The sequence below is a fragment of the Eschrichtius robustus genome, chromosome 10, assembly GCF_028021215.1.
Source record: "Eschrichtius robustus isolate mEscRob2 chromosome 10, mEscRob2.pri, whole genome shotgun sequence".
Classification (NCBI taxonomy): Eukaryota; Metazoa; Chordata; class Mammalia; order Artiodactyla; family Eschrichtiidae; genus Eschrichtius; species Eschrichtius robustus.
In genome coordinates, this window is record NC_090833.1 from 3,857,216 (window position 1) to 3,882,665 (window position 25,450).

The window sequence follows — 25,450 nt, forward strand, 5'->3', positions numbered from 1 at the left end:
TTTTTCACTCTATAGTTACAAATCTGCATAGCTAAGACTACAAACTGATTTTAAAACGTTCTCACGCATTCGTTCCACAAACATATGAACGCCTCTTACGCATCAAGCCCAGTGCGAGGCACTAATGAGGGTACAGAGGTGAGTGAGTCAGTGCTGTTCTCAAGAGACGCGTACTGAGTAGGGCCGTGGAGAAGTATGATTACAGATTTCAGAGAGTACCGTTGTAAAGGTGGTTCAGTATTATGAGAATGTCTGGGGTCCTATTTTAGGGGTGACTGGAGAGGAGGGCAGAGATTAGATCAGTGTGAGCCTTTATGGGTCACTCTAAGTAGATGGGAGTTTATCCAGAGGCCGTGGGGAGCCACTGATGGATTTCAAACAGGGGTGTCCGGTGTGTTCAGATTTGGATTTTAGAAAACCGCTCTTACTTACTTACCATCTTTGGAGCGAGGTGGGAGCACACGTGCGCGGAGAGTCATGCTGGCAGCCCTGTGCCCGTGTCTGTTTCACACACATCAGTCCAGCTTGGTGACTCCTTTCAATGGTTTTCTTTTTTAGGCCACGTAACGGAAATCTATCTCGTCCACCTCCACGCCAGCGTTTACGCTCTCTTCCATCGCCTATATGGGATGTACCCTTGCAACTTTGTCTCCTTCCTACGTTCTCACTACAGTATGAAGGAGAACCTGGAGACTTTTGAAGAGGTGGTCAAGGTAAGTAGCAAAAACTCATTTATTAGCTACTTAGCATGCTCTGTAAATAGGCTGCATTTATAACTTTTGTATTAAATGATAGGGAAATTTTGAAAAGAAGAAATTCAGCCTTCTCCCTGTGCTGCCCACTGCCCCCAGCCCTGGTAACCACTGATCTATTTTTTGCCTTTATAGGACTTGCCTGTCCTGAACATTTCATTTATATGGAATCATATAATAGGTGGTCTTTTGTGAACAGCTTCTTTCACTTAACATAATGTTTTGGGATTCATCCACGTTGTGGCATGTATCAGTAGTTCATTACTTTTTATTGTCAAATAATATTTCATTGTGTAGAAATACCACAGAAGTTAAGCCTTTTATAACTTGTCAACCCAAACTCTTCTAGCCAATGATGGAGCATGTGCGAATTCACCCAGAATTAGTGACTGGATCCAAGGACCATGAACTGGACCCTCGAAGGTATAGAAACTGAACTAGTGACAGAATTTTATAGGCTCACTTAAGAAATTGAAAATGTGACCTCGGAGATGTCCCTTTTGAGGTGTTGTTGGGGGAGCATGTTCTTCTATTTATGGAATCATTCCATTTTAAAGGACTCGTACGGTAAAAATCTTTGTATGCATGAGTCTAGAGCATATTCCTCACAGGCAGGAGGAGGTGCAGTGCAGGCACCCGCGCCGCAGAACCCCAGAAAGGCTCGCAGCTCAGTGTGATTGTGCAGGGCGGGCGCTGAGGGGTGTGGTTGGAACCAAGCGCACTGTGGAGAGTCTGGACGTCGAGTGGCCGGGCTCCCCGGGTCCCTTTCTCTGTCCTGCTCAGCCAGGCGACTGCCATCCTCCGCGGGGCTTGGCAGAAGTGCCCAGGTTCCTTCTCTGGGGAAGTGGAACCTGCAAGGCTCCTGATTTGAGGACGCCAAGCATGATGGAGGGTGGAGCTGAGTCATGACTGGAAAGGAGGGACCAGGGTGAAATCCTACACACTGAGCTGTGAGAGGCTCAGCCCCTCCCCTCCGCTTCTCTCTGGCTGGCTGCCAGCCTCATGCTCCCCAGGCTGGGGGTTGAAGCCTTCTGGGGGAGAAGGGGTCCACGGGTATTGACATTGGAGGATCTCCCACTGAGAAAGGTGGCTCACTGCCTGATCCCCCTTCAGCCAATTTCACTTCTCTACGAGCCCTCCTTCTGCCACACGAACCTCAGGTTAAAGCAAGTTGCTGTGAGATATATGTAGAGAAACATAGCAAATGTGTAAGAAAAGTTTAGTAGTAACTCATGGATGCTTGTGTAGCTGCCACTTGGCTGAAAAAAATGGGACATTAACCTCCGCAGTTGCAGCCATCTTTCTCCCTGTTCCATGTCTCACCTCAGAGGCACCTACTATTCTTGCTTTTATTTTAATCATTCTCTTTCTTTTCTTTATAGTGTGACCACATGTTTGTTTCATTTTGAAAAGCTAATTAGGAAGCAAAGGCTGGCCTTGGAAAAGGCCGTCTTGTCATCATGAGGTGAAGGTTCCCAGGAGGCGAGAGGAGGAACTGAGTGTCTGAGTCTTGGTTGGGCGTCCCCTTCCTTGAGAGTTTACAGGAGTCCCTTCCAGGGAAGTCGGCGGGCAAGGTCATGAACAAGTCCTGGGAAACATAAGCCTTCCCCTAGTCAGGGCATCTGGCGAGGCCAGATAGTGAGGGCCAGGGGCTGGATGTGCTGCCGAAATATGGCAGAGGGAGGGGACTGCTCTGTTTGTGCTCCTGAACTCACTGCGGCTGCTTCCAGGAATAGGTCAGAGCAGAATCATTCTGTGGGATGAAATGAGTGTCCTCAGCTGATCCTGGCAGAGAAGGGAGAGTAGGAACTTCATTAGTGCATAACAAGACAAGCTCGGTACCAACAAGTTATCGTCACCTAGACACTCCCTCAGTTAGAAAGAGGGTATCGTGGCAGCAGAAACCTTAGAGAATGGCCTGCAGCATGCTTGTCTCTTGGCCTGTCTGTTCTGATCTGACCGGGTTGTCTTCTGTGCCTCGTACACAGCTATCATCTTGTTCTCCTGGGGCTTCTCTGTGCCTCTCTCCTGTGCAGGTTCTCCCATTTCCTGTATCTCATGCCTTCTTTTTTGGGTCACTCTTATTTTCATGGAATATATCTTCTAGTAGCTTTTAGAGAAAGGATGTCATTTTCTGTGTAGGTATAGATTTCTAGATTGGGAGTCATTCTCATTCAGCAATTTGAAGGCATTATTCTATTGCTGCCTTGCCTCCAATGCTGCTATTGAAATCAAAAGACATTTTGATTTCTGATCATCTGTGTTTACTGTCTTCTGTTTGTTCTTATAATATTCTGAAATTTCCTAGTGATGTCCCTTGATATGAATGTGTTCTCATTGTCCAATCTGGAAGCTCCTATCTTTAAATTCCAGGACATTTTCTTTAATTATTTGTGCTTGATTTCTTCTCCTTGACTGTCTCTGTCTTTCTTTCTGGAACTCTTAGTATTCTGCTTGGGACTTCCTGGAGCGGTTCTCTGCTTTTCTTTGCTCTCCTCTTTAGGAAATCTTCCTAAAGGTTTCCTTGTCTTTAGCTCTTAATCTTTCTATTATAGTTCATTTCTGCCACGTTTTCAATACCTAAGAGCTCTTTTTAGTCCTCTGAATGCTCCTTTTTTACAGTAGCCTGTTTTTATTTCATGGATGCAGTCTCTCATCTCTTTGATAAGATTGATAGGTGTTTTGTAAGGTTTTCTTTTCCCTACATAATCTGTTTCCTTTAAACTGCTCTTTTGTTGTTCTTTTTAAAAATTTGAGGCTTTCTGCAAAGATTGGTTTATATCTGGGTGAGGAGACTAAAAGGCTCTGCTCACAGGGATGGGGCTTGTTGACTTTGAGCTTCCTTGTAGGTCGATCTGAGCATCTGTTGGAGATGCTGATGTCAGTATTGGTTTCCATTTGAGCTGGTCGGACTTTTTCAGGAAAGGGTCTTCTGATGTCTAGTCTGGCAAGGATTTGGCTACTCCTAGAGGGAAGAGGCTGCTTGGTGGGGAGAGGTTAGTGGTCTTGGCATTCAGAATGTACATGCTCACTTAATCCTCTTGTTTGAATAGTACTCGTGCCCTCAACCATTTCTGGAGTACCTCCATCCCGATACTCTCTGTTTAACCTCCTCAGAGAGTAATCTGGATTTCTGGTGAGAAAAGTGGGAGTGTAGAGTCAGGGACAGAGTCTCAGGGCTCTAACTGCTCCTCAGTAGATTTTACCCTGTCTTGCTGATTTTAGCTGCCCTCACCTACCTGTCACTCATCTCCAGAAGTACAGGTGTATAGAAGTACTCGACGTATACAAATTCTTTAGCTTTTTAAGGGTTCCTCTGTATAAATCAGGTTGACTTTTAGCTTTGAAACATTGGCAGCTTAGGATTCTGCTTTCCTGGATTCACTGAGTCAGTCACCACTTGCCTATCTGCTTTCTAGTTTCAAAAACATGTGGTGCTGTTCTCTTTTTTCTCATTCTTCTCTTTCTTGTGGGTTTATATTTAAAAGGAAACAAAGGAATCTTTACTCTAGGCTTGGTGGGGTTTGGGGAGAGTCTACAATTGGATGTGTATGTCCAATCTACTGTGTTAACTCGGAAGCCTCCTGGATCAACTTACGGAGCCTCCTTCACCTTGGATAGATGGGTCATCTGGCCTTTGAAGGAAGTTCTAACACCAAAGATAAGAGACCAATGTAAAGAGAAGAAAAAGGCGCTAGAAACAATGATAATACAGAGAGCAGAAGAAAACATCTACAGTAGCTACAGAGAGGAAGCATTTGTGCATATATAAAGGTCAGGATGCCACAGAAGGGCACAGTCAGAGACTAAAGAAAGCACTGTTGAAAATGAAAAATGATAGCCAAAATAAACATTACAGTAAAAGAATTGAAAGATACAGTTGAGAATATCTCAGAAAGCAGAATCAAAGGCTAGAGATGAGTGAAATGAAAGAAGAAATTTAAAATAATCAGTCCAGGAAGCCTAGTAAAGAAGAGTCTTTAAGGGGGAGGAGAAAACTTTGGTGGGGGAAGAAATTGTGAAAGAAATAACAGAAGAAAATTTCCAATGCAAGTACAAATGATACAAGAAAATACAATAATACAAGAATTGAAGGACATGAGTTTCCAGATTGAAGGTGCTTATCTAGTTCCCAGCAGAGTCAATGAAAAAGAATGCTACTAAGCCTCAATACTGTGAAATTTCAGAACACCAGGGATAAATCTTAAAGAGAGAAAAAACCAAAGCTATAAAGATCAGAAATCAGAATGAGGTTAGCTTCTGAAACACCTTCAAAATTGAGAGAAAAAAGGTTATCGGCTTAGAATTCTATACCCAGCCAAACTGCCTATCAAGTATGAGACATTTTTAGATATGCAAGGACTCAAATTTACCTCGCATGTACCCTTCCTCAGTGAACCACTGGAGCATGTCTTCCACGAAAACGAGAGTAAAATCGAGGAAGACACAGAGTTCACAAAATGGGGGACCTGACTTAGGGTCTTGGTCAGGGGAAGTCTTGGTATAACACAGCAATGTTGAGAACAACCAGTGGGAGAGGGAGGGCTCCAGCAGGGAGCTCTTTAGGAGAGGGTGAAAAATCCTGGTAGACTATTTGCATTTCATTATGAACAAATTATATTAGGCATTATTTCAGAACTGCTGGAGCCACATTAGGAAGGATTAGTAATAGACACACAGAAGACTGAGGAAAAGGAACAACAACATTCAAACTCCAGGAGAAACTAGATTGAGCAGCAAAGGAAATACTGTAGTATATGAGTAGTGCTTATCTAGTCATTATAATGAATTGTTCAAAATCAATTTTGAAACAACCAAACAATGATATACTATTTTGAGAGCACTGGGGAGAAGGGAAAAGGATATACGGAAGTGACCTAAATCCTCACCTACCATAAGGACCTTAATAGTTGATGTCTTGGGACATCCCTGGTGGTGCAGTGGTTAAGAATCCACCTCCCAACACAGGGGACACGGGTTCGAGCCCTGGTCCGGAAAGATGGCACATGCTGAGGAGCAACTAAGCCCGTGTGCCACAACTACTGAGCCTGTGCTCTAGAGCCCGTGAGCCACAGCTACTGAGCCCGCGTGCCACAACTACTGAAGCCTGCACGCCTAGAGCCCATGCTCTGCAGCAAGAGAAGCCACCGCAATGAGCAGCCCTTGCACCGCAACGAAGAGTAACCCCAGCTCGCCGCAACTAGAGAAAGCCTGCGCACAACAAGGAAGACCCAACACAGCCAAAAAATTAATTGATTAATTAATTTAAAAAAATAGTTGATGTCTAAAAATTCAGACATCAGGAAATTTGAAGCATAGAAATATGGAGGTAGGGTAACAATTCAGCTGGAAGCAGCTAAAATTGGAAGCTGCCCAGAAAGTTCCTTCATGCCCTTTGAGAGGTGTTCAGTCTCCTCTCTCACTCCTGGCAACCACTGATCTGCTGAAAGCATGCTTTTTCATGGTGGTGTAATAAGTTTTCTTCTGCAGAATCTACCTCTTTGGTTGGACCTTTCTTCTTTCTATTACAAGCTGTGATGAGTGTTGTCCATCTTGATGTATGTCTATTTCCATAAGCTAAATTCTTAGAAGTGGAACTCTGGATCACATAACAGGACTCCTTAGACAATTCTTCAAATATCCTCAGGGGCTTTCTCTCAGTTTGAGACTTGCTGCGCTGTATTTCTGGTCTAGGGATGGATTAGAATCCTGAGGCTTTGATAGGAGACCTTAAGTCAGCCTCAGCTACCTGGCAGTTTCCAGGTCTCCCTCTTGTTTGATTACCTTTGTGCCAAAGGAGAGTTTCCCCTGGTGACTGCTCTGCATAGTTTGTGTTCTGTTCTGAGGCTATCCCTGGTCTTTTGTTGATGGAATTTTTGTTTCGGATTAGTTTCTGATAACTTGATATAACCATTTTAAATAGGGAGGATATAGGTTTGTAGAATGAATGGCTAATTCCTTATATCATGGTGCTGATTAGTGCTTGGGCTGGCGTGGTCCTGCCTGTTCTTTGCTAGTCAGAGTTCAGTGGCTGGCATTGAGGTAGCTCTCTTCAGTATTTGATGGCTTGAATAAATGGATTATAACTTGCACTTCTTGACTTTCGTTGCCTTTTACAGGTGGAAGAGATTAGAAACACATGATGTTGTCATAGAATGTGCCAAAATCTCTCTGGACCCTACCGAAGCCTCCTATGAAGATGGCTATTCTGTGTCTCACCAAATCTCAGCCCGTTTTCCTCATCGTTCAGCCGATGTGACCGCCAGCTCTTATGTTGACACACAGAATAGCTATGGTAAAAAGTGACTTTGGTACTTATCTGCTTTACAACTTTGTCTCTAGAAAGCATTGTTTATTTTTGTTGACTTTTTTTCCCTTTCCTAGAATAAGACTTAGTTCAGCTCCTAGGAACTGTTTCCCAAATATTTAAAATTTGAATTTGCCTCCATTTTCCCCTAAGTTTAATTTACAGTCCCATGTCCTTGATCTCCTTTTTTTTTTTTTTTAAAATATTTTTTAAATTTATTATTTATTTATTTATTTTTTATTTTTGGCTGTGTTGGGTCTTCGTTTCTGTGTGAGGACTTTCTCCAGTTGCGGCGAGTGGGGGCCACTCTTCATCGCGGTGCGCGGGCCTCTCACTATCGCGGCCTCTCTTGTTGTGGAGCAGAGGCTCCAGACGCTCAGGCTCAGTAGTTGTGGCTCACGGGCCCAGTTGCTCCGCGGCATGTGGGATCTTCCCAGACCAGGGCTCGAACCCGTGTCCCCTGCATTGGCAGGCAGACTCCCAACCACTGCGCCACCAGGGAAGCCCTTGATCTCCTTCTTGATAGCATGTCAACAGACTTGGGATGTGTCAACATTTAACAAAGAAAATGGATTAAAGGCTTTGGCTTCTAGGCTCCAGCTCATAAAGGAATCTTAGATTTTTTCAGACACTTTTAGTGAGGCCCTCTGGGCTGTCACATTGACACAGTTTTGAATGAATCTGTACAATTCAGAATTGGATTCATGTAAAAGTCTAGGCTTATCTATAGGTAGCACCCAGCGAAGTTGTCATACAGGTTGTGCTTTTTCAAGTTATCCTAAAGCTTAACTAGACATCCAACCTTACTAAACTTTATTTCCAAAGGGTATTTAAAGAGGCTTTTAAATTATCAAATGGTCTCGAGGACCATAATTCTTTATCAGAATAATCTGAAGCCACACACTGACCCCCCTGTGTTCTTTCCCTTCCATTGTAGGGAGTGCTACTTCTACTCCTCACTCCACTTCTCGGCTGATGTTGTTAAACACGCCAGGGCAGCTACCTCAGACTCTGAGTTCCCTGTCGACACGGCTGTTAACTGAGCCGCCACAAGTATGGTGTCAAATAGTGTGCCTGCTTTCTTCTCTGCTTGCTGGTGAAGCTGACCATTTGGGTCAGGATTTAGCCTATGGTTGGGAAAATCTCTCACTGCTCATTTCAGGAGTTAGTTTTTAAGGATGCATGACATTTGCAAGAAAAGTTACTGTTGCCACTTGAGTTTCTCTTGGAGTCTAGACTTACAAAATGCAATGTGTCTCTTGATAAGGCTTTAATAAGATGCCTTTTTCCAGTTGAAAGGCTAAATTTAAGATCATTGGTCATGGACTTAAACCTCGGGAGGTTACCCTCGGGGGTATTCGTTAAACCTCGGGGGGTATACCCTCGGGGGTATTCGTTCCTCATCGCTGACCTGCCTTATTAACTTCCAGGCTACTCTTTGGAGCCCATCTGTGGTTTGTGGGATGACCACTCCTCCAACTTCTCCTGGAAATGTCCCACCTGATTTGTCACACCCTTACAGTAAAGTCTTTGGTACAGCGGGTATGTATGTCTTAGGTTAGATTTGACTGGTTGGTTCGGGCCAGCCTTTTATGATAAGGAACTATCTCTTAGGTCGAATAGTGAGTTTGAGAGCCATTTGTAGTAGTAAACCTATTTTTGACAATACAAACCCCTGGAGCTTTCAGAACACATAAAGTGAACCTAAAAAAAAAAAAAAGAAAGACTGATCTAGATCCCCAGAAAGTTAACTCTGGCAGCTTTCTTTGCAGTAATAGTTAAGCTGAAAAAAATTTGGCAGTTTTCCTAATTGTTTTACTTCCTCAAAGTGTGTATATTCTGCTCTTGTCTCTGAGCAGGTAGAAAAGGAACTCCTCTGGGAACCCCTGCAACCTCTCCTCCTCCAGCCCCACCCTGCCATTCGGATGACTACGTGCACATTTCACTCCCGCAGGCCATGGCCACAGCCCCCAAGAAGGTTTGCCTGGGCTCCTCTGCTGCCCTCCCCACCCGCCCACCCAAGCACAGTGACTTGCTTCCAGCCTCACTTTGTGAAGCCTGTTATGCCAGATAGAAGTTTGACCTAGAATGTAATGGGTTTGAATCAGATCAATTCAAAATAGACTAACCAGCAGCTCTCAGAGTGTGGTCTGCTGACTGCAGGGGTCTCAAAACACTTTAAGGGCATCTGCCAGGTCAGAACTACTTTCATAGTAATATTAAGTGGTTATTCGCCCTTTTTACCGCATTGGCACTTACACTCATGGCACAGAAACGATGGTGGGTAAAAGGGCTGGCCCCTTAGTATAAATCATACTCTCCTAGTAGGCATTGCATTCTTCTTCCTCGACGTGTTCTTTCAGTTTAACAGAAGAAAAGAAACAACAACAACAAAACAAACCTTGAGTGTTCCATAGAATGAACGCATATGTTTAATATTGTTTGTGCTGAAGTAGGAAATAGACATAAAGCACCTCGAGTGCATACCAGTGTGTGGTGGTCACCACAAGCACCTGTGCCATTATTTGAGTTAAGAGCTGAACTAGTTGCTTTTTTTTTCATGGGGCAGCAGTTTTATTTGAAAGAACAACTGGTGACAAACTATGGTTACTCATACTTGAGTGTCTGGCAGGCAGTTAGCTTCTTAGATGACAAACTGGGTCTGTCACTTCAAGATAAACAACTGACAGTATTTGTTGTCAGTGATAAAAAGGTGAAATTAGAATATTAAAAAACTGATATCTGGCACCAAGAGCTTAATAGTTTCCCCAAGTCTTTTATGATGAGATTGAGAAGTCTTGGGAAGCTTGGTTAATAATTTGAGTTTTTGATATTGTGTAATGAAATGTTGCCACACTTAAAAGATCTGCATAACTTGGTGACCCCGTATTCTACATGCCCAGTATATATGTTATAGAATCACACGTAGGTAAAAGACGCATTTGGGGGACAAGGCAGACCAGGGGATCTTGACCCAGTGTGAAGAGTGAATTGCCATGGTTTCAGATTCTGCATTGTAACTAACCTCGAAGAAACACCCCTTGTTGAGTTCTGGTGGAGCATCAAAGATGCTCGTCCACCGTTATCTAAGAAGTCTGTTTACTCTTTATAACTACTTATCTGTGGGCTCTAGAGTTTCCTTCATACACTTGAGCCAGAAAAACCTAGCAGCAGAGCAGAGGCAGACATAAGAACCCAGCTTTCTTCCCCTAAGCCAGATATGAAAGGGATTGCAAAAATGTGAAACAGCTTGACGCTTCTCACTAAACTTATTTTTATTTATCATAAAACTATGTTATTTATGTTTACATGTATTGGGTCGGTTTTTTTCGGCCGCGCCGCACATCTTGTGGGATCTTAGTTCCCTGACCAGGGATTGAACCCGCGCCCTCAGCAGTGAAAGCCGGAGTCCTAACCACTGGACCTCCAGGGAATTCCTGGGTTTGTTATTTTTAAGTGAATTAATAATTTTAAAATTCTGTTTTAGTTTGTAACATGGTAACTATCAATAGGTATAACCACATAAACAAAGTCCTTGAGATTCTCAATGATTATTAAGAATAGGAAGGCGTCCTGAGACCAAACAGTTTGAGAACCATGGGGCTAAACTTTAAACTCCTTTATAATATGCTAAAATTTTAGGTGTTTAGGATATTTCTCTAATATTAGAGAACATGTACACAATTTTCTGCCTTGTGATATAAATGGTACCTGTCTTTTCAGGAAGAGAGAACAGATTCTGCAAGGCCCTGTCTACATAGACAACACCATCTTCCGAATGACAGAGGATTAGGTAAAATCTCCGGGTAACAGTAGACCTTGCTTGATTCTTGATGGGTTATATGTGGAAACAGGGAAATTCTGGAACACCACAAATCACTGAAGCCCAGAGATAACAAAACATATAATTAATTCTAAAAGCCAGCCTAATAACAACATCCCCCAAAGCTTTTAAGTACCTGTGTTTTGAGCTGGTCGAGCTATGGCTTTATCTGTTCTCTGAGATGTTAAGAACAGAGAGTTACATCTTCTGTGGGATGATTTTTTGGTACCTTTAGTTAGATTATTGTAATATTTCGGCTTTCTCTGGGAGCTTCCTCTCTTCAGCAGAAGGAATCATAGTAGACCCATTCTGTTACAGTGGAAGCAGTTTTCACAGTGACGGGGACGACCAGTGTGTGTCTTTGTCTTTGTTTCTCTTCAGAAGAGCTACCTGGGAGCAAAGGGTCTGTCACTCTCAGTGATCTTCCAGGGTTTCTAGGTGACCTGGCTTCTGAAGAAGATAGTATAGAAAAAGATAAAGAAGAAGGTAACATGTGCGGGATTCTGGGCTTGTGTGGGATTGCTGCGAGTTGATAAAGCCCTTGTTCTGCCCTAGTACCAGGATTTAGCGTCAACACACATAGGCTTGCTTGGTCTTTCTTCTCTTGGGGGAGGAGCTGGGAGTTGTATTCTGAGCCCTGTGCCCGGTAAAGGGAGGCCACTGTGTACCTGTCCCTCTGGGGGGCCCAGGGTGGCGTGCGGCCCCACACTGCCTGGCCTTCCCCAGGTTGGCCCGTTGACTGTGCTGTCTCTTCTCTCCCTCCCTGCTCGCAGCGGCAATATCTAAAGAACTCTCTGAGATCACAACAGCCGACGCCGAGCCCCTAGCTCCTCGCGGAGGCTTTGACTCTCCCTTCTACCGGGACAGTCTCCCGGGCTGCCCGCGGAAGACCCACTCAGCCGTCTCCAGTGCCCAGGGCACCGGTGCGAACCCTGAGCCTCTGAACTCCACCCTGGACAGGCTGGGGCCTGACACCCCAAAGCAAGCCTTTACCCCCATAGAGCTGCCCTGCGGAGGCGCCGAGGAGAGCCCTGCCGGGGACAGAGAGCGCCAGGCCTCTCTGGAGAGCGGCATCCTCGCTCCCAGCCCTTTTAAGATTCCGCCTCAGAGGGGAGTGGGGTTTGGCAGTGGGCAGCCTCCCCCATACGATCATCTTTTTGAGGTGGCACTGCCAAAGACTGCCCGTCATTTTGTCAGCAAGAAGACGGAGGGACTGCTAAAGAAAGCAAAAGGGAACACAGAGGAGGACTGCACGCCCTCTGCCTCCCCCATGGAAGTGCTGGACAGACTGATACAGCAAGGGGCGGACGCGCACAGCAAGGAGCTCAACAGGTAAGGCGCGGCAGCGCTGTTCTCTTTTTCTTTAAACGTTCCGTTTGATTATAGACTACAAGAAGCCGGTGGTTGGAAACAGGAATTATTCTTGTGCTCGCCAGAGGCAGCTGGTTCTCTGTTTTGTCAGGCGTCCTCCTAGCCTGTTGCCTTTCACGTACATGAATGTGTGTATCCTCCACACGGGCGCGTTAAACTCGGCTAATTCCTTAGGTAACAGGCCATTTAAAAATGAGTCGTTTGTATTTGGGCTGTTCTGTGCCACTGTGCTGTGAGGAAGCTCAAATGCTTTCATCTTTGCTCTCTGGAAATTTGAGGATGAGGTTATGGTGTTCAAATAATACAGAAAGAGCGGTCACGAAGTCTCCTTCTCCAGCTGCAGATTTGTTGTTGTCCTGTTTTGGTAACATAGTCCATTAGATGGAAGATAAAAGCCGTCAGCATCTCAATGCAAGTTCATGGTGGCCTGCCCCTGCTCACATGGCTTAGGAACCTGTCAGAGAGCGCTGTTTTCACCCCTTCTTTATTACACTTTTAGAGGTGATCTAGAGAAAGAATAAGGGAATCACTGGTCCACAGTGATGCCATTTCTAAACAGGCTCTTAGGGAATGCTAGTTTTAATTTTTCTCCTGTAGAATAACCTAAGGTGGAATTTGACAGATAATTGTAATGTTTAAGATCTCTTTTTGAGTGAAGTTTAGTGTAATAGACTCAGGTAAATTACCTGCTTTTTCCTTAACCTTGGGTGACAGTAGCTTCTCAACAGAGAGGGTTGAAAACAGCTCTCAGTGTGTGTGATCACTCAGTTGCCTTGGAGAGCTGACCAAAATTCAGAGGCTACAGTATGAGCTCCGAGTTAGGGCCTTTCCACTCTGGAAACTTGGTCGTGCTTAATGGGGGCCCCTTCCATCTGCTATAAGGCCCCTCCTCTTACCCCAGGTGGGCTTTGTGTTTGAAACTTTCTCATGCCTGTGCACTTGTGACCACAAGGAAGTGATCTAATGTTACTGCAATTAAAAGTCCAGTTAAGTTTTTTTAGGTAAGATCTGTAACTTTGTCACTCAAAAACTGTTTTTTCCTAGGTTGTCTTTACCCAGCAAGTCTGTCGACTGGACCCACTTCGGAGGTAAAGTTGTTACTTTAGCTCCAAATCCAGCCCATAGAGATCCTGCTTGCTTGTTGCCTTTTCTGTCCTGGAAGGAGGTGCCCTGTAGGAAACATCTCCCCTTCCCTACTGCTCCAGCCAGGTTATCTGCTTGGGTACAGAGTCTCTCACATGTTGCAAAGTCAGCATTTCCTATTTTTGTAAAGTGGCAAGTACCACGTGCTTGAGAGCAGAAGTGCAAAGAGGCAGGCCTCATGCCAGCCTTCCCTAGAAAAGATCCAAGTGAAGTGAGTGGTGCTGGGACAGTTCTTGAGCAAGAACGTACCAAGAAGCAAGAAAAGGAGTCATAGATAGATAGCTAGCTAGCTAGCTAGCTAGCAGATTTGTGGGGAAAAACACTTGGAGCTCTCAAAGAGCCATCCTACATTGTACCCCTGTGCGTTCCTTTAAAAGGAAGATGGGTAGTAGGTACTGCCCCTCCCCCTTCCCCAGTGAGTGACTGTGGCTGGAAACCAGGTGGTCATTTGCAAAGTGAGTGACTTTGTTTCTTCAAGAATCGTGGCCGGGGCTTGACTGAACGCTATGTAAAAGGCATCTCTGCCGCCCTCCCTCTGCTTTACAATCAGGCTCCGCTCCCTCAGATGAGACCCGCTCCCTCCGTAACCAGTTGCTCTTACTGCACAACCAGTTACTCTATGAGCGTTTTAAGAGGCAGCAGCACGCGCTTCGGAACAGGCGGCTCCTGCGCAAGGTGATCAGGGCAGCTGCTCTGGAGGAGCACAACGCTGCCATGGTGAGCACCTCGGGGCCCGGGCGGGGCTCGAGGCCAGAGCCCTCCGTCCTGGCGCCGCCCATTGGCGCGGCCTGGGGCAGGTCACTCCGTCTCTGCGGTTAATACGCGAAAGGCCACATCCCGGAATTCCCTTGCAGCTCTTCAAACCCACGGGGACAAGTGTTTTTTTTGTGTCTGTTGGTCTGTAATTGGCTGTGATGGTAACAGAGGCAAAAGATGATTTTGTTTCTCCAAAGGTAAAACCAGCTCTCCTGGAGCCGTTTTGTGGGAGAAACTTGGAGGGCAGTTAAGCCAGTCAGACCTGGAGAGTGACCTTGGCTGTAACACTCATTACCTTAGGAAAGTCATTTAGCCTCTGGAGGCCTCTGTTACCCATTCTGTAAAATGAGAAGAATAATCGCAGCATCTACTTTCTAACTGTGGTGGTTAAAAAAACCGTGTCAGTAAGCATTTGCCCATTGCTGGTGCAAGGTAAGCTTTCAGTCAGTGTTCGTCACTTTAGTGACCTTGGCCAGTACCAGCACTTACTTCAGTGCTGGGGCTTAGGACTTTTGAAAGTATCAGGAGCAAGTTGATCGCTGAGAAAAGTCCTTTAAGCAACTTTTGATCCATTTGCTAATGTGGAATTTGGAAACCCTTGACCAAAAGCCAAGTTAGACAGCAGTGAGCTGTCAGATTCTGGGCCTGTGGTTAGCTCGTGCCTGTTCAGATGAAGCGTCTGCAGCACGCATTGTACTTGAGGGTCACTGCCCATGCTGGAAGGCAGCTAAAATGATGGCCTCTTTGGTCTCTGCTAGAAAGACCAGTTGAAGTTACAAGAGAAAGACATCCAGATATGGAAGGTTAGTCTGCAGAAAGAACAAGCCAGATACAGTCAGCTTCAGGAGCAGCGAGACACGGTGGTCACCCAGCTCCACAGCCAGATCAGACAGCTTCAGCACGACCGGGAGGAGTTCTACAACCAGAGCCAGGAGTTACAGGTACGAACTGCCGCGCCCAGCAGAGGCCGCCAGGAAAGGGCGGGAAAGCACCTGATTCATCTCTGAAATCGTGGCAGGTAGATTTCACATCAGGTACATTTTATTTAGGGCAGAGGGTCCCCAGCTTTCTGGGTTCACGGTTCTGTTAGCATTTCAGTAATTTTTTCCTGGTACTCCACAGCCAAAAGAAACATCTAACAGTTCTGCCTAGTAAGTAGATCCAGACAACTTAGGATTTAGGTCCTAACGACTTAGTAGCTGTTAGAAAATAACACACATACTTTATTTTTCAATTTTCAATCTCATTTTTGAGTGACCGTGGTCACTTACAAATGCGGTATGTGTACCTGTTGGGCACTGCTGAGTCTCAGACCTTGGAATCAGATGAGACACCGACGCCCTCAATTCCTGTTTCACATCGGTTTTCTCATGGTGATGTTTGTCACAGCAACCACCTACAAGCCCAGCTTTGCAAAGATAATACGTGTTCCACAGGCACGTAGAACACCTGATACTGAAACGCTGAGCTCCCTCTAGCTAGTAGTTCACATCATGACCAGTAGATGTCGCTGTGTTTCCCTCGAAATTTACAACTAGCCCCACAGCGCCTCTGTGAGCCTGCTGTGTAGCCCTAGGGCTCTTTGGCGCACAGTTGGGGAACTGCAGATTTAAGGTTTTTTTTTGGTTTTTGTTTTTCCTTTTGATAATCAGTCAGAAACTCAGAAATTAACTATAACTTACTTTTTAAAACTAAGAAGTTAGTTTTAAGCCTGATGGCCCAAGAATAGTAGAGCAACAGAGGCATGAGGCTTTCCTGGTTCTCTGTGGGCCGATGGCCAGGCGCACCCGTGGCCTGGCCTGCTGGCACTCTGTAACTTCCTGGCACGTCTCCTTGGGCAGACGAAGCTGGAGGACTGCAGGAACATGATCGCGGAGCTGCGCATAGAACTGAAGAAGGCCAACAGCAAGGTGTGCCACACCGAGCTGCTGCTCAGCCAGGTGTCTCAGAAGGTAAGAGGCGGGCAAGCTGGGCCATGCTCACACCACTGCTGATGTTCTTCCTCCAGACAGGACACGTGCATTACTTGTGTGTCTGTGTCAGGCGTTCCCAGCAGGGAGTGACACTGCTCCCCTCCCCCCAGGGGACGCTGGGCAATGTCTGCAGACATTTTTGGTTGGCGTTTTTTGTTTTGTGTTTTATTTATTTTTGGTGGCGTTAGGTCTTCATTGCTGCACGCGGGCCCCCTTTAGCTGCAGCAAGCTGGGGCCACTCTTCACTGGAGTGCGTGGGCTTCTCATTGCAGTGGCTTCTCTTGTGGCAGAGCGTGGGCTCTAGGCACACGGGCTTCAGTAGTTGTGGGTCACGGGCCCTAGAGCGCAGGCTCAGTAGTTGTGGCGCGTGGGCTTAGTTGCTCCGCGGCATGTGGAATCTTCCTGGACCGGGGCTCAAACCCATGTCCCCTTCACTGGCCGGCGGATTCTTAACCACTGCGCCACCAGGGAAGTCCTGGTTGACGTTTCTGATGCTACTGACATCGAGTGGGCAGGGGCCGAGGTGCTCCTCAACATCAGACAGTGCGTGGGCGGCCCTGCAGCAGGGGACTGCCTAGCCTGAGCCCTGGTCTGTGTGTATCCCGGGAACTTGTTCTCAGTACTTCGTTTACATGAATGTGAAGAGTTCGTTCAGGCTTCTGAGCTATGATCTTTTCCTCTTTGGAAGTCATTGCACTCGTACGTAAATCACTTACTCAAGAACCTGTGGTTTTATCCCAGGGCTTTATCCCCCTGGACCTAACAGCCCTGCTGTGGTGGTTGTGTACATACCCATCTCCTCGAGGTGCCCTGTGGGTGGCCAGTTTTGATGTAGAGCATTTGTGCCTCTTCCCCTTTGCATAGGGACAATTTTGAAGTACGTTTCTGTCCATTTTTGTTGCCCTTGTATGCCTTCCTCCCCACCAGCCGTTGTGGTGTGGCCTTTGAAACCACGGGGGTTGTTTACACTGACTCAGCCCTGAAATAGTGTGCTCCTAGCTGGTTCCCTGTTTAATGTCCATTTGCTAGCTTTGTGTCGTCAGATCTTTCACTTCGCTTGTTTCTGTGTTTTTGTCAGCTCTCAAATAGTGAGTCGGTCCAACAGCAGATGGAGTTCTTGAACAGGCAGCTGTTGGTTCTTGGGGAAGTCAACGAGCTGTATTTGGAACAACTGCAGAACAAGCATTCAGACACCACAAAGGTATGTGGGCTTGGGGAGCCAGACCCTACCTGGGATGCTGTTAGGACCCAGGCAATATGCCTATGGCACAGCACAGAGAATGGCTTATGAATTGTTTCCTGAAAGATGGCGTGGCAGACCTAGTGTCATTTCCACCTCTCCCTGGTCTGGCAACACAGGCACTTTTCAGCTATCACACAAGCTTGTTTCCCTTAGTTGGGTTGCTTTGAAATTAAATCAGTTATATGTGAAAGCACATAATGGTAATTGGTACAGACTAGATGATAAAAATGTTTTTCTTCTTTTTTTTTTTTTCTTTTTTTTTTTTTGGCCACACCGCGCGGCACGCGGGATCTTAGTTCCCTGTCCAGGAATCAAACCTGTGCCCCCTTCATTGGAAGCGTGGAGTCTTAACCACTGGACCACCAGGGAAGTCCCAAAAGTGTTTTCCTTCTCTTACCCATGCCCCCTTCTTTAAAGAGAGAGAGACAGGCTGACAGATAAAGAAAAAGGATGGGGAGCCAATTCTGTTTAGCATATAACTCTCAGGGCTGTAGGTTTATACTGCTATAAATATTTTTTTTCTTCGTAATGTTGAATTTAATTTCAGCAGATGGTGGTTCAGTCCTGGCAACAAGGCCAGCGTCGGGATGATCTTACATTAATTAGTGCCTTACCAGTGGTGTCGAGGCAGAAGTTTTATGTCACTTTATAAATAGCCTCGGGTAATGTTGGTGAATGAGTTGGGAATGGAATTTTAAGAATAAATGCTTAGATGCCTCCTGTCACTAACTTCTTCATCACACACAGGCTTTCTTTTTAGGATTTTTTGGGCTTGTGCTTTGTAAAGCTTTTTTTTCTTTTTCCTTGGCCAAATGTAGGGAGTAGTCTTAGAATCAGAGAGGTGGAATTTTCATAATAGTTATTCTTATTTCTCAGCTTCTCTCAACTCTCAGATTCAGACTCCCTTTAGAAGGATGTTAAATGTGGAACTTTCTCTAGAAACCAGCTCTCACTTATTTTGGAAGTATAATGGCCTCAGAAAAAGAAAGAAGGGAAAAGAGACCTGAGGGACAGGAGAACCTCTGAAAAAGCTTACTTAAACACACTCCTAACTCTCCCAAGAGAAATGTGGATGGGCGCCGCGGTGCTGTCTTTTGGTTGGAACACTTACGCCCTTGGGGCCTCAAGCAAGCCACCTGACCTCTTTGGGCCTGGCTTCACAGTTCATAAAATGCGCTTGGTAATACTGACTTGCAAACCTTCAGCCATAAGCAGCAACAAAAAAAAAGACTTCACTGGCTTAACCGTAAAGAGTTTCATTATTTCTCTTGACAAGAAGTCCCGAGGCAGGTGAGTTCCAGGTTGGTCAAGTCAGCAGCTGAGGGACAGCAGCAAGGAGCCTGGTTCTTTCCACTCTTCTGCACCACCCGACCTATCCTCTCAACCTTGTCTTTGGGCTGTCTGTGCTCCTGGTTGCAAAGTGTGTGCCACAGTTAACACTGTCACAGGTAGATGTCATGATGTCCCCTGGAGGAGGAGAGCATCGCCTCCTGCAGGTCTCTCTCATCAAGGAAACCTTTCCCAGGAACTCTCCACCAGACCTCCCACCCTTGTTATTGGCCACGATTATGTCGTGTGTCCATCCCTAGCCAGCCATGGCTTTGAACCTGTTTTTGGACCTGGAGCTGGGCTTCCTCTTGTTCAGTCCAGTAGGGGACGAGAAATGGGTGTCTGAGCATCAGGTGGGGAATGGCTGGTAGGTACTGGGTGTAGCCCCTCTTACATGGCTGTGAGAGTTAGTGATAGCGCGTAGATGTTCCTAGTTCAATACTTTGTTTGATTCTCCGTAAATACTTACTGTCGTTTCCGACAAAAGTTCAGTTTGTTCACCTAACCTATGCCGAAGTCTGGAGCCATTAGGCATAGCCGGAACGGCCACATTATCTGGTCCCAGTCCTGAGCTTAACTCGATCCCGTTCTGACCGAGGAAGCATTGGACTTGCTGGTCATCTTCGAGGTGGGGTGCCTTCAGGGAAGCTCATCTCCTTGCTCCTTACGGTTTATTATCTTTTTTAAAAAGACAAATGTATGGTAATTTTAAGTTTATGTATATTTTACCACCATAAAAAAGCCACACAACACAAACGTAGCATATACTTGTTAGAAAAGCATCCTTTCCACCTCTCTTCTGAGCATAGTGCACACTTGCTGTTTCCATCGGTCGGCAGGCAGCTTGTCTTCCTGGCATGATTGACAAACCTTGTCAGGGTACCTGGTCTGCAGATGTTCATTCCTGTTGCGTCTCTAGCTTTATCTTAGTTGGTATCAGGGGAGGGAGAAGAGTAGAAAAGAAAACAAACGACCCACACCGCCACCACGCTGAACCACACCTTCACCGCGCTGAACCACACCGCCACCGTGCCGGCCCACACTGCCACCGCGCTGAACCGCACCGCCACCGCGCTGAACCTCACCGCCACCGTGCCGGCCCACACCGCCACCGCGCCGGCCCGCACCGCCACCGCGCTGAACCGCACCTCCACCGCGCTGAACCACGCTGCCACCGCGCCGGCCCACACCGCCACCGCGCTGAAATCATAACTGAATATTGGCGTGTTTTCAGAATGTGTGTGTTAACATGGTTGATCACACTATTCACGTGGCTTTATAATCTGCTTTTTTATCTTTTACTGATACACGTAATTTTTAAAAACTTATTAAATAGAAAGTGTACTTTAATTTACTTATTTTCTTGACGTTAGACTTCATAGTTTCTAGTTTTTTGCTCTTCTGAATATGCTGTGCTGATTACTTTTGTGCCCAAATGTCTATTCGTGTTTCAAGTGATTTCCTAAGGGATAGATTTCAGGGAAGGATTAGTAGGTACTTACTGCCAGCCTACTTTCCAGAAAGTTGTACTAGTTTCTATTTCCACTAGCAATATACTAATAAAGTACCTTCTCAATGTTTGTTACATTGCTTTTGCAAAGTGGGTATGGCATTTTCATTTTCTAAAAGTACTAACTCCAATTCCTTTTTTTTGTTTGTTTGTTTTGTTTTAAGGAAGTAGAAATGATGAAAACTGCATATCGGAAAGAACTAGAAAAAAACAGAAGCCATGTTCTCCAGCAGAATCAGAGGCTGGATACTGCTCAAAAACGGATTTTGGAACTGGAATCTCATCTAGCCAAGAAAGACCACCTTCTTTTGGAACAGAAAAAATATTTAGAGGATGTCAAACTCCAGGCAAGGTAACTTGGAGGGGGAAAGGTTTTTGTTGTGATGTATTTAAGTAGAACTTCCCACATTCTGGGGTGGTCTGTATCTTTCAGAGGACAGCTGCAGGCCGCAGAGAGCAGGTATGAAGCTCAGAAGAGGATCACCCAAGTGTTTGAATTGGAGATCTTAGATTTATACGGCAGGTTGGAGAAGGATGGCCTCCTGAAAAAACTTGAAGAAGAAAAAACAGAAGCAGCCGAAGCAGCGGAAGAAAGGTAGGAGCAAAGAGTCGGCAGCCGTGGCCTTGTCGTGAGGCTGCCGCTGACAGAGCGGGGAGGCATCGTGTGGCGTTAGCAGCGGTCCCAGCCGGACAGGCGAGCCTGCAGCTCTCAGCTGCGTCCCTCAGAGCGCCCAGCCATCCTTCTGAGTTCCTTGTCCTGGGGCCCGAGTCACTTGATAATGGTCCTGGGAAGCGTTCCTATTTAAGATCGCTGTCCGATATCCCTGGTTGTGGCTTAGCTTTCTCTTCATGAGCTCTCAACACGGGTCCTCTCTTCTAGAACGTAGAGCGGGCCGGCAGAGCTCGGCGTCGGTGCGAGCGCGCGTCTGCGTAATTCCTTGCTTCCCAAACACGGGCACTGCAACCACCAGCTCCCTTTCTCGTCCTCGGATTTCTTACAGGCTCGACTGTTGTCGTGACGGCTGCTCGGATTCTGTGACAGGGCACAACAATGAAGAGGCATCTGGCCCTAACGGGGAGACCAAGCCTCCCAGGCCCGGAGGCAGCAGCAGCAGCAGCAGCGGCGGCAGTGAGCTTTCTACCCCGGAGAAACCCCCAAACCCGAGGGTGGGCCCGCTCAGCAGTCGCTGGGAGACTGCTGTGGGAGAGCCCACCGCGGGCATCCCTGTGACTGTCGGCTCACTTCCGAGTTCAAAAAGCTTCCTGGGCATGAAGGCTCGAGAGCTATTTCGTAATAAGAGTGAGAGCCAGTGCGACGAGGACAGCCTGACCAGCAGTAGCCTTTCTGAGACCCTAAAGACAGAGCTGGGCAAAGACTCGGGTGTGGAAGCCAAGTCCCCCCTGAACCTAGACGGCCCGCAGCCGCCTCCCCCGAAGCCAGACAGCGTGGGGCAGCTCCGTATCATGGACTACAATGAGGCACAGCACGAGCACAGCTAGGGACGGTGCCAGGCAGTGTTACCCGCGCAGCGCCGGCCTGGAGCGGGACGTGTGAGCGCCCGTTTCGGAGCTCTCCCGCTTCCAGGGTTTGAGGGGCTAGCTCCCGCAGCGGAAATGGGGTGGGGGTCCTTTGACAGTTGACTGAATGCAGAACGGTTTTTGGATCTGGCATTGAAATGCCTCTTCAGTTTCCCTTCGGCCACCCTCTCTTTCGTTTACCTGGCAGCGTGTACTAACCCGAGGGCCAGGGTGCGTTCCTCACTAGCTTTATTTTCTTCCTTTTCCCCCCAAATGGTTGTGTCCTGTGCAATATGAGGCCAAATCTAATCCTGGAGTCTCACACGCCACCCGCTCCTTTCCTGAAGCTCAGTTAGCTGGGCGGGCTCTCCGTGAGCCCGGGTCCTTGTTGGCATCACAGGTAAGTCTGGTTTTGTCCCTTTCCAGGAGGATGTGACATGCAAAGCTGATCATCTTCACATGAGAGCTTTCACATGAGATGTTGTCACTGCTTTTGGTTCTAACATCCATCATCTAAAGCCGCAGATCTAGAAAAACAATGGTTTATTCTCTCTTAAGTTCTTCTGGCGGTTCTGATAAGCTTCCTAGAAAGTTCCATGTGAACAAAGGTCTGTTGTTGGAAAAGTCTGGAGCTGGCACTGTGGAGACCATGCTCCCCTTTGGGAACGCTCTGTCCCCCTGCCCCACTACCTCTTGCTTATGTGGCGTTTGCTCGAAAGCTGGTACTGTTCTGATTACAGGCTGGGGTGTGGGTGGTCAGGCGTGCTCTCTGCAGGAGGGAGGATGGTGGCTGGAGCAGCTCCCTGGAAAGGAAAGTGCTGGGGATGAGGACCTGCGCCTGCAGGCGGGGCGGCGCTAGCTGTTTGCCTCTCTTCCCTGTCCCGTGTGCCTCCTGTTTACGTCAGCTTCTCTGGAATGCTGCAGCAGAAAGGCTCTGAAGGTCCAAAGAGTTTCTTCAACGTTTTATGACCATCGTGTCTCAGGCTGTGAGAGTTGCCTCGCTATAGTAGATTCTAGGCCACCAAAAAGGTAACAGCTTTTTCACACCAATGCTGACTTTCAGGGGCCGACCCTGCAGGGGGCTTGTTGCTGCTCCCCTTGCACGTCTTGGTCATGGCAGAGCATTAAAGGAGAGTCCTGGAGAGGGTTGACAGAGCTGACTGCCTGGGCCCAGTGGGCTGCCTGCATGTGCTTGGGAGAGGTGACACAAGTCAGAACGTGGGTCGTGGCAGAGAATCTGAACTCAGCAGGTGCTCCTGAAATGAATGCTAGAAGCCTAAGAATTGTTGCCTAGTGATCCAGCCGAGGCTGAGGCGGTGGGGGGGGGGGGGGGGAGACTGGTAGGAAAGAGCCAGTGAACTTGGCTTTTTTCTTTCTCATCTTTCAGTTAAAAGTGTAGAAGGGTTCATCCGTGAAGAGGGAAATGGCAAACTGAAATGGTACGAAACTTTAGTGCATATGGAAGCTTCCAGCACGTGAGGGTAAAAGTCTCTTTTTTAAAGTGTGGCAATAAATATTCTAGCCTCCCAAATAGCCAAAGGGAGCTAGAGAATGAGATTCCACGTCACCATGGCTGTACTGGCAGACCACCTCCTTGGGACAGGATTTCTGGGTGTGACTGAGATGGATCCCAGCTTGAGGGAGGGTGTGTGCCCGACTGCTCCAGCCCAGCGCGGGGCCAGCAATTGCCGCCGGATGCCTGATGTGGAGTATTAATGACACCACGGATTGTTTAATTCAGCTTTTTCCAAAGGAAAGCTTAAAATCCAATATGTTCTGGTTTCCTATTACAGTTTTATCTAGAAAAGGAAAACATGAACAAATCCAGGGAAAAAAAAGTTACCAGGTAACTATTAAAACTGTTTCTAAATGCTTATCCCCTCCCCAAGCCCAGGAGATCTGTGCCACAGAACAAAGATACCAGGCACTTAAATCAAAGCCTTTACCCTAACTGCAAAAGCAAGGAGGCCAATGTAAAGACAGAAAAAAAATTTTTTAATGGACAGATTGTAAAAATACAGGGAAGAAGGAGGCAGCGTGGTGAAGTGGACTGGGGCCCGGGCTGGAGGCCCTTGGCATACTCCTCCAGCCGGGGCATCCGTTTGCTTAGCTTTGTAACCATGGCTGACCCCAGCAGCTGCACTCAGCTTCCTTTGGGCTCTAGGAGGCCATGGATTTTATTCAGCCAAGGCTGGGGGATGGAGGCCTGGAGTCATGCTAAAGTTACCCAGCCTGAAAATTCAGGCTTTTATATTGCAAAGGACTTGAGTCGATAATAAAGTTTGGTTTGGTTTTGAAAATGATAGACTTGCCAAGAGTCAGCGGGTCACTCGATTATGCTGCAGTGAGTATTTTTAAGGATGGAAAGGTGATAGTGGTAGAGGAACTCCCGAGAGAGAATTCAGGCCTGGCAACAGGCAGGGCAAAGGCAGTAGAACCGTCACATTCAAGGCAGAGCCTGTATTCCCAGACGTTAGGGTTAAGCTCCACCGGAGTCACTTGGAGCAGGCCTGCCTGCTTCAGAGCTGTTTGGCCAGTGTCCGTAACCTGTTCCGCTCGCCACCTGACACTAACCAGGGTCAGCGTAGACCCTGAGAGAAGATGGGAGTCTGCTTCTTGGGAGTCTTGGGAGCGTGAAACCTTGTTTTAAAAGGGAGCACTACAGTATCATTGCGGGGGGGGGGAGGCGGGAGGGGAGATGATAGCATGGTCTCCGTAGAGAAAATGAGTTCCTGAATCTACTACAGGTAAATAAGTACGTGGATCTCTTATCAGACAGAACTTTCATGGATTTTAAAAAAGCTTTTGACAAGGTTCTGTCACAAGCCTATGAAATTTGTTACTGTGGAATTGGAAGAAATACCTGGTCATGAATAAGAAAACTAACTGAAATCCAAAGGTAGGAGGTGAAGACCATTTCTTGGGTCAGAGGTTTCCTTGGAGATGAGTGCCGGGACCAACCCTATAAGGTGGGTGGGTAGATGTGACCTCCCTAGGTTTGTCAGCAGAGTTTTTCAGGCGGGAAAACTGCCCAACCTTTGGCAATAAGCTGCTGAAGTTTCTTATTAGGCTCTGTGAGTGGAGAGAGAAATGATAGATAAGCCGCTTTGTGAGCCAGAATATATGTCATGTGTTTAGGTGGAAATAGTCCAAACTCTTCTTAAAAGGTAAACTGTTACAGTCCAGGGAAATGTCCTGGAAGCCACTGACAGTTGGAAAGATTAGCCCACCGTGCCACCATGGCCACAGAGGCCAGCTCCCCACTGGGCAAAACCAGGACAGTGGGAAACAAAACTCCAGACCTGGGCCGTCCCCATTTGCAACAGCACATGTAGTTTCCAGTGTTTTTGTTGAGAAAGGTAAAACTCTAGTAGTTTTGTAAAAAGGATAAATAAGACGATCATTGATGATGAGAGAGGGTCCGTGGAGACCACAGAGGTTCAGACTCACAGTTAAGAGTAAAAAATTGGGTGTTTCTGTGTAGAGAATATAACAAAAGTGCTATGACCAGTCAATGTGAATTTTCACCAAATACTAGAACATACCACTTGAAGCCAGAAAGAAAGAACTGAAGAACAAGTGAAAGACAGTACTACATGGAGATGCGGTTTTTCTAACCAAAAACAGTAAGAGGTGTTAGAAAATGTGGACAGGTCTAAGGAGGGTTTGGGCAGAGTGAAGACTCAGTCCAGAGCTGCTGTCGAGGTAGAGTGCCACCCACCTTG

General features: G+C 46.8%; 1 protein-coding gene across 2 annotated transcripts in view; it reads left to right on the forward strand.

Moving 5' to 3' along the window:
• The window catches only part of TSC1 (TSC complex subunit 1), a 44,866-nt gene extending 21,814 nt beyond the window's left edge, over positions 1–23,052 (forward strand). For both annotated transcript variants that reach the window (XM_068551930.1, XM_068551931.1), the window contains exons 7-23: positions 559–713; positions 1,102–1,175; positions 6,872–7,047; positions 7,997–8,112; positions 8,490–8,601; positions 8,919–9,037; positions 10,783–10,852; positions 11,264–11,368; positions 11,656–12,214; positions 13,298–13,341; positions 13,947–14,113; positions 14,911–15,093; positions 15,994–16,104; positions 17,204–17,326; positions 20,372–20,559; positions 20,641–20,802; positions 21,209–23,052. In XM_068551930.1, coding sequence (XP_068408031.1) covers positions 559–713; positions 1,102–1,175; positions 6,872–7,047; positions 7,997–8,112; positions 8,490–8,601; positions 8,919–9,037; positions 10,783–10,852; positions 11,264–11,368; positions 11,656–12,214; positions 13,298–13,341; positions 13,947–14,113; positions 14,911–15,093; positions 15,994–16,104; positions 17,204–17,326; positions 20,372–20,559; positions 20,641–20,802; positions 21,209–21,707 — 2,963 coding nt within the window. In that variant the 3' untranslated portion in view covers positions 21,708–23,052. The remainder of the gene's footprint in view (positions 1–558; positions 714–1,101; positions 1,176–6,871; positions 7,048–7,996; positions 8,113–8,489; positions 8,602–8,918; positions 9,038–10,782; positions 10,853–11,263; positions 11,369–11,655; positions 12,215–13,297; positions 13,342–13,946; positions 14,114–14,910; positions 15,094–15,993; positions 16,105–17,203; positions 17,327–20,371; positions 20,560–20,640; positions 20,803–21,208) is intronic.
• The last annotated feature ends 2,398 nt before the right edge of the window (positions 23,053–25,450 follow it).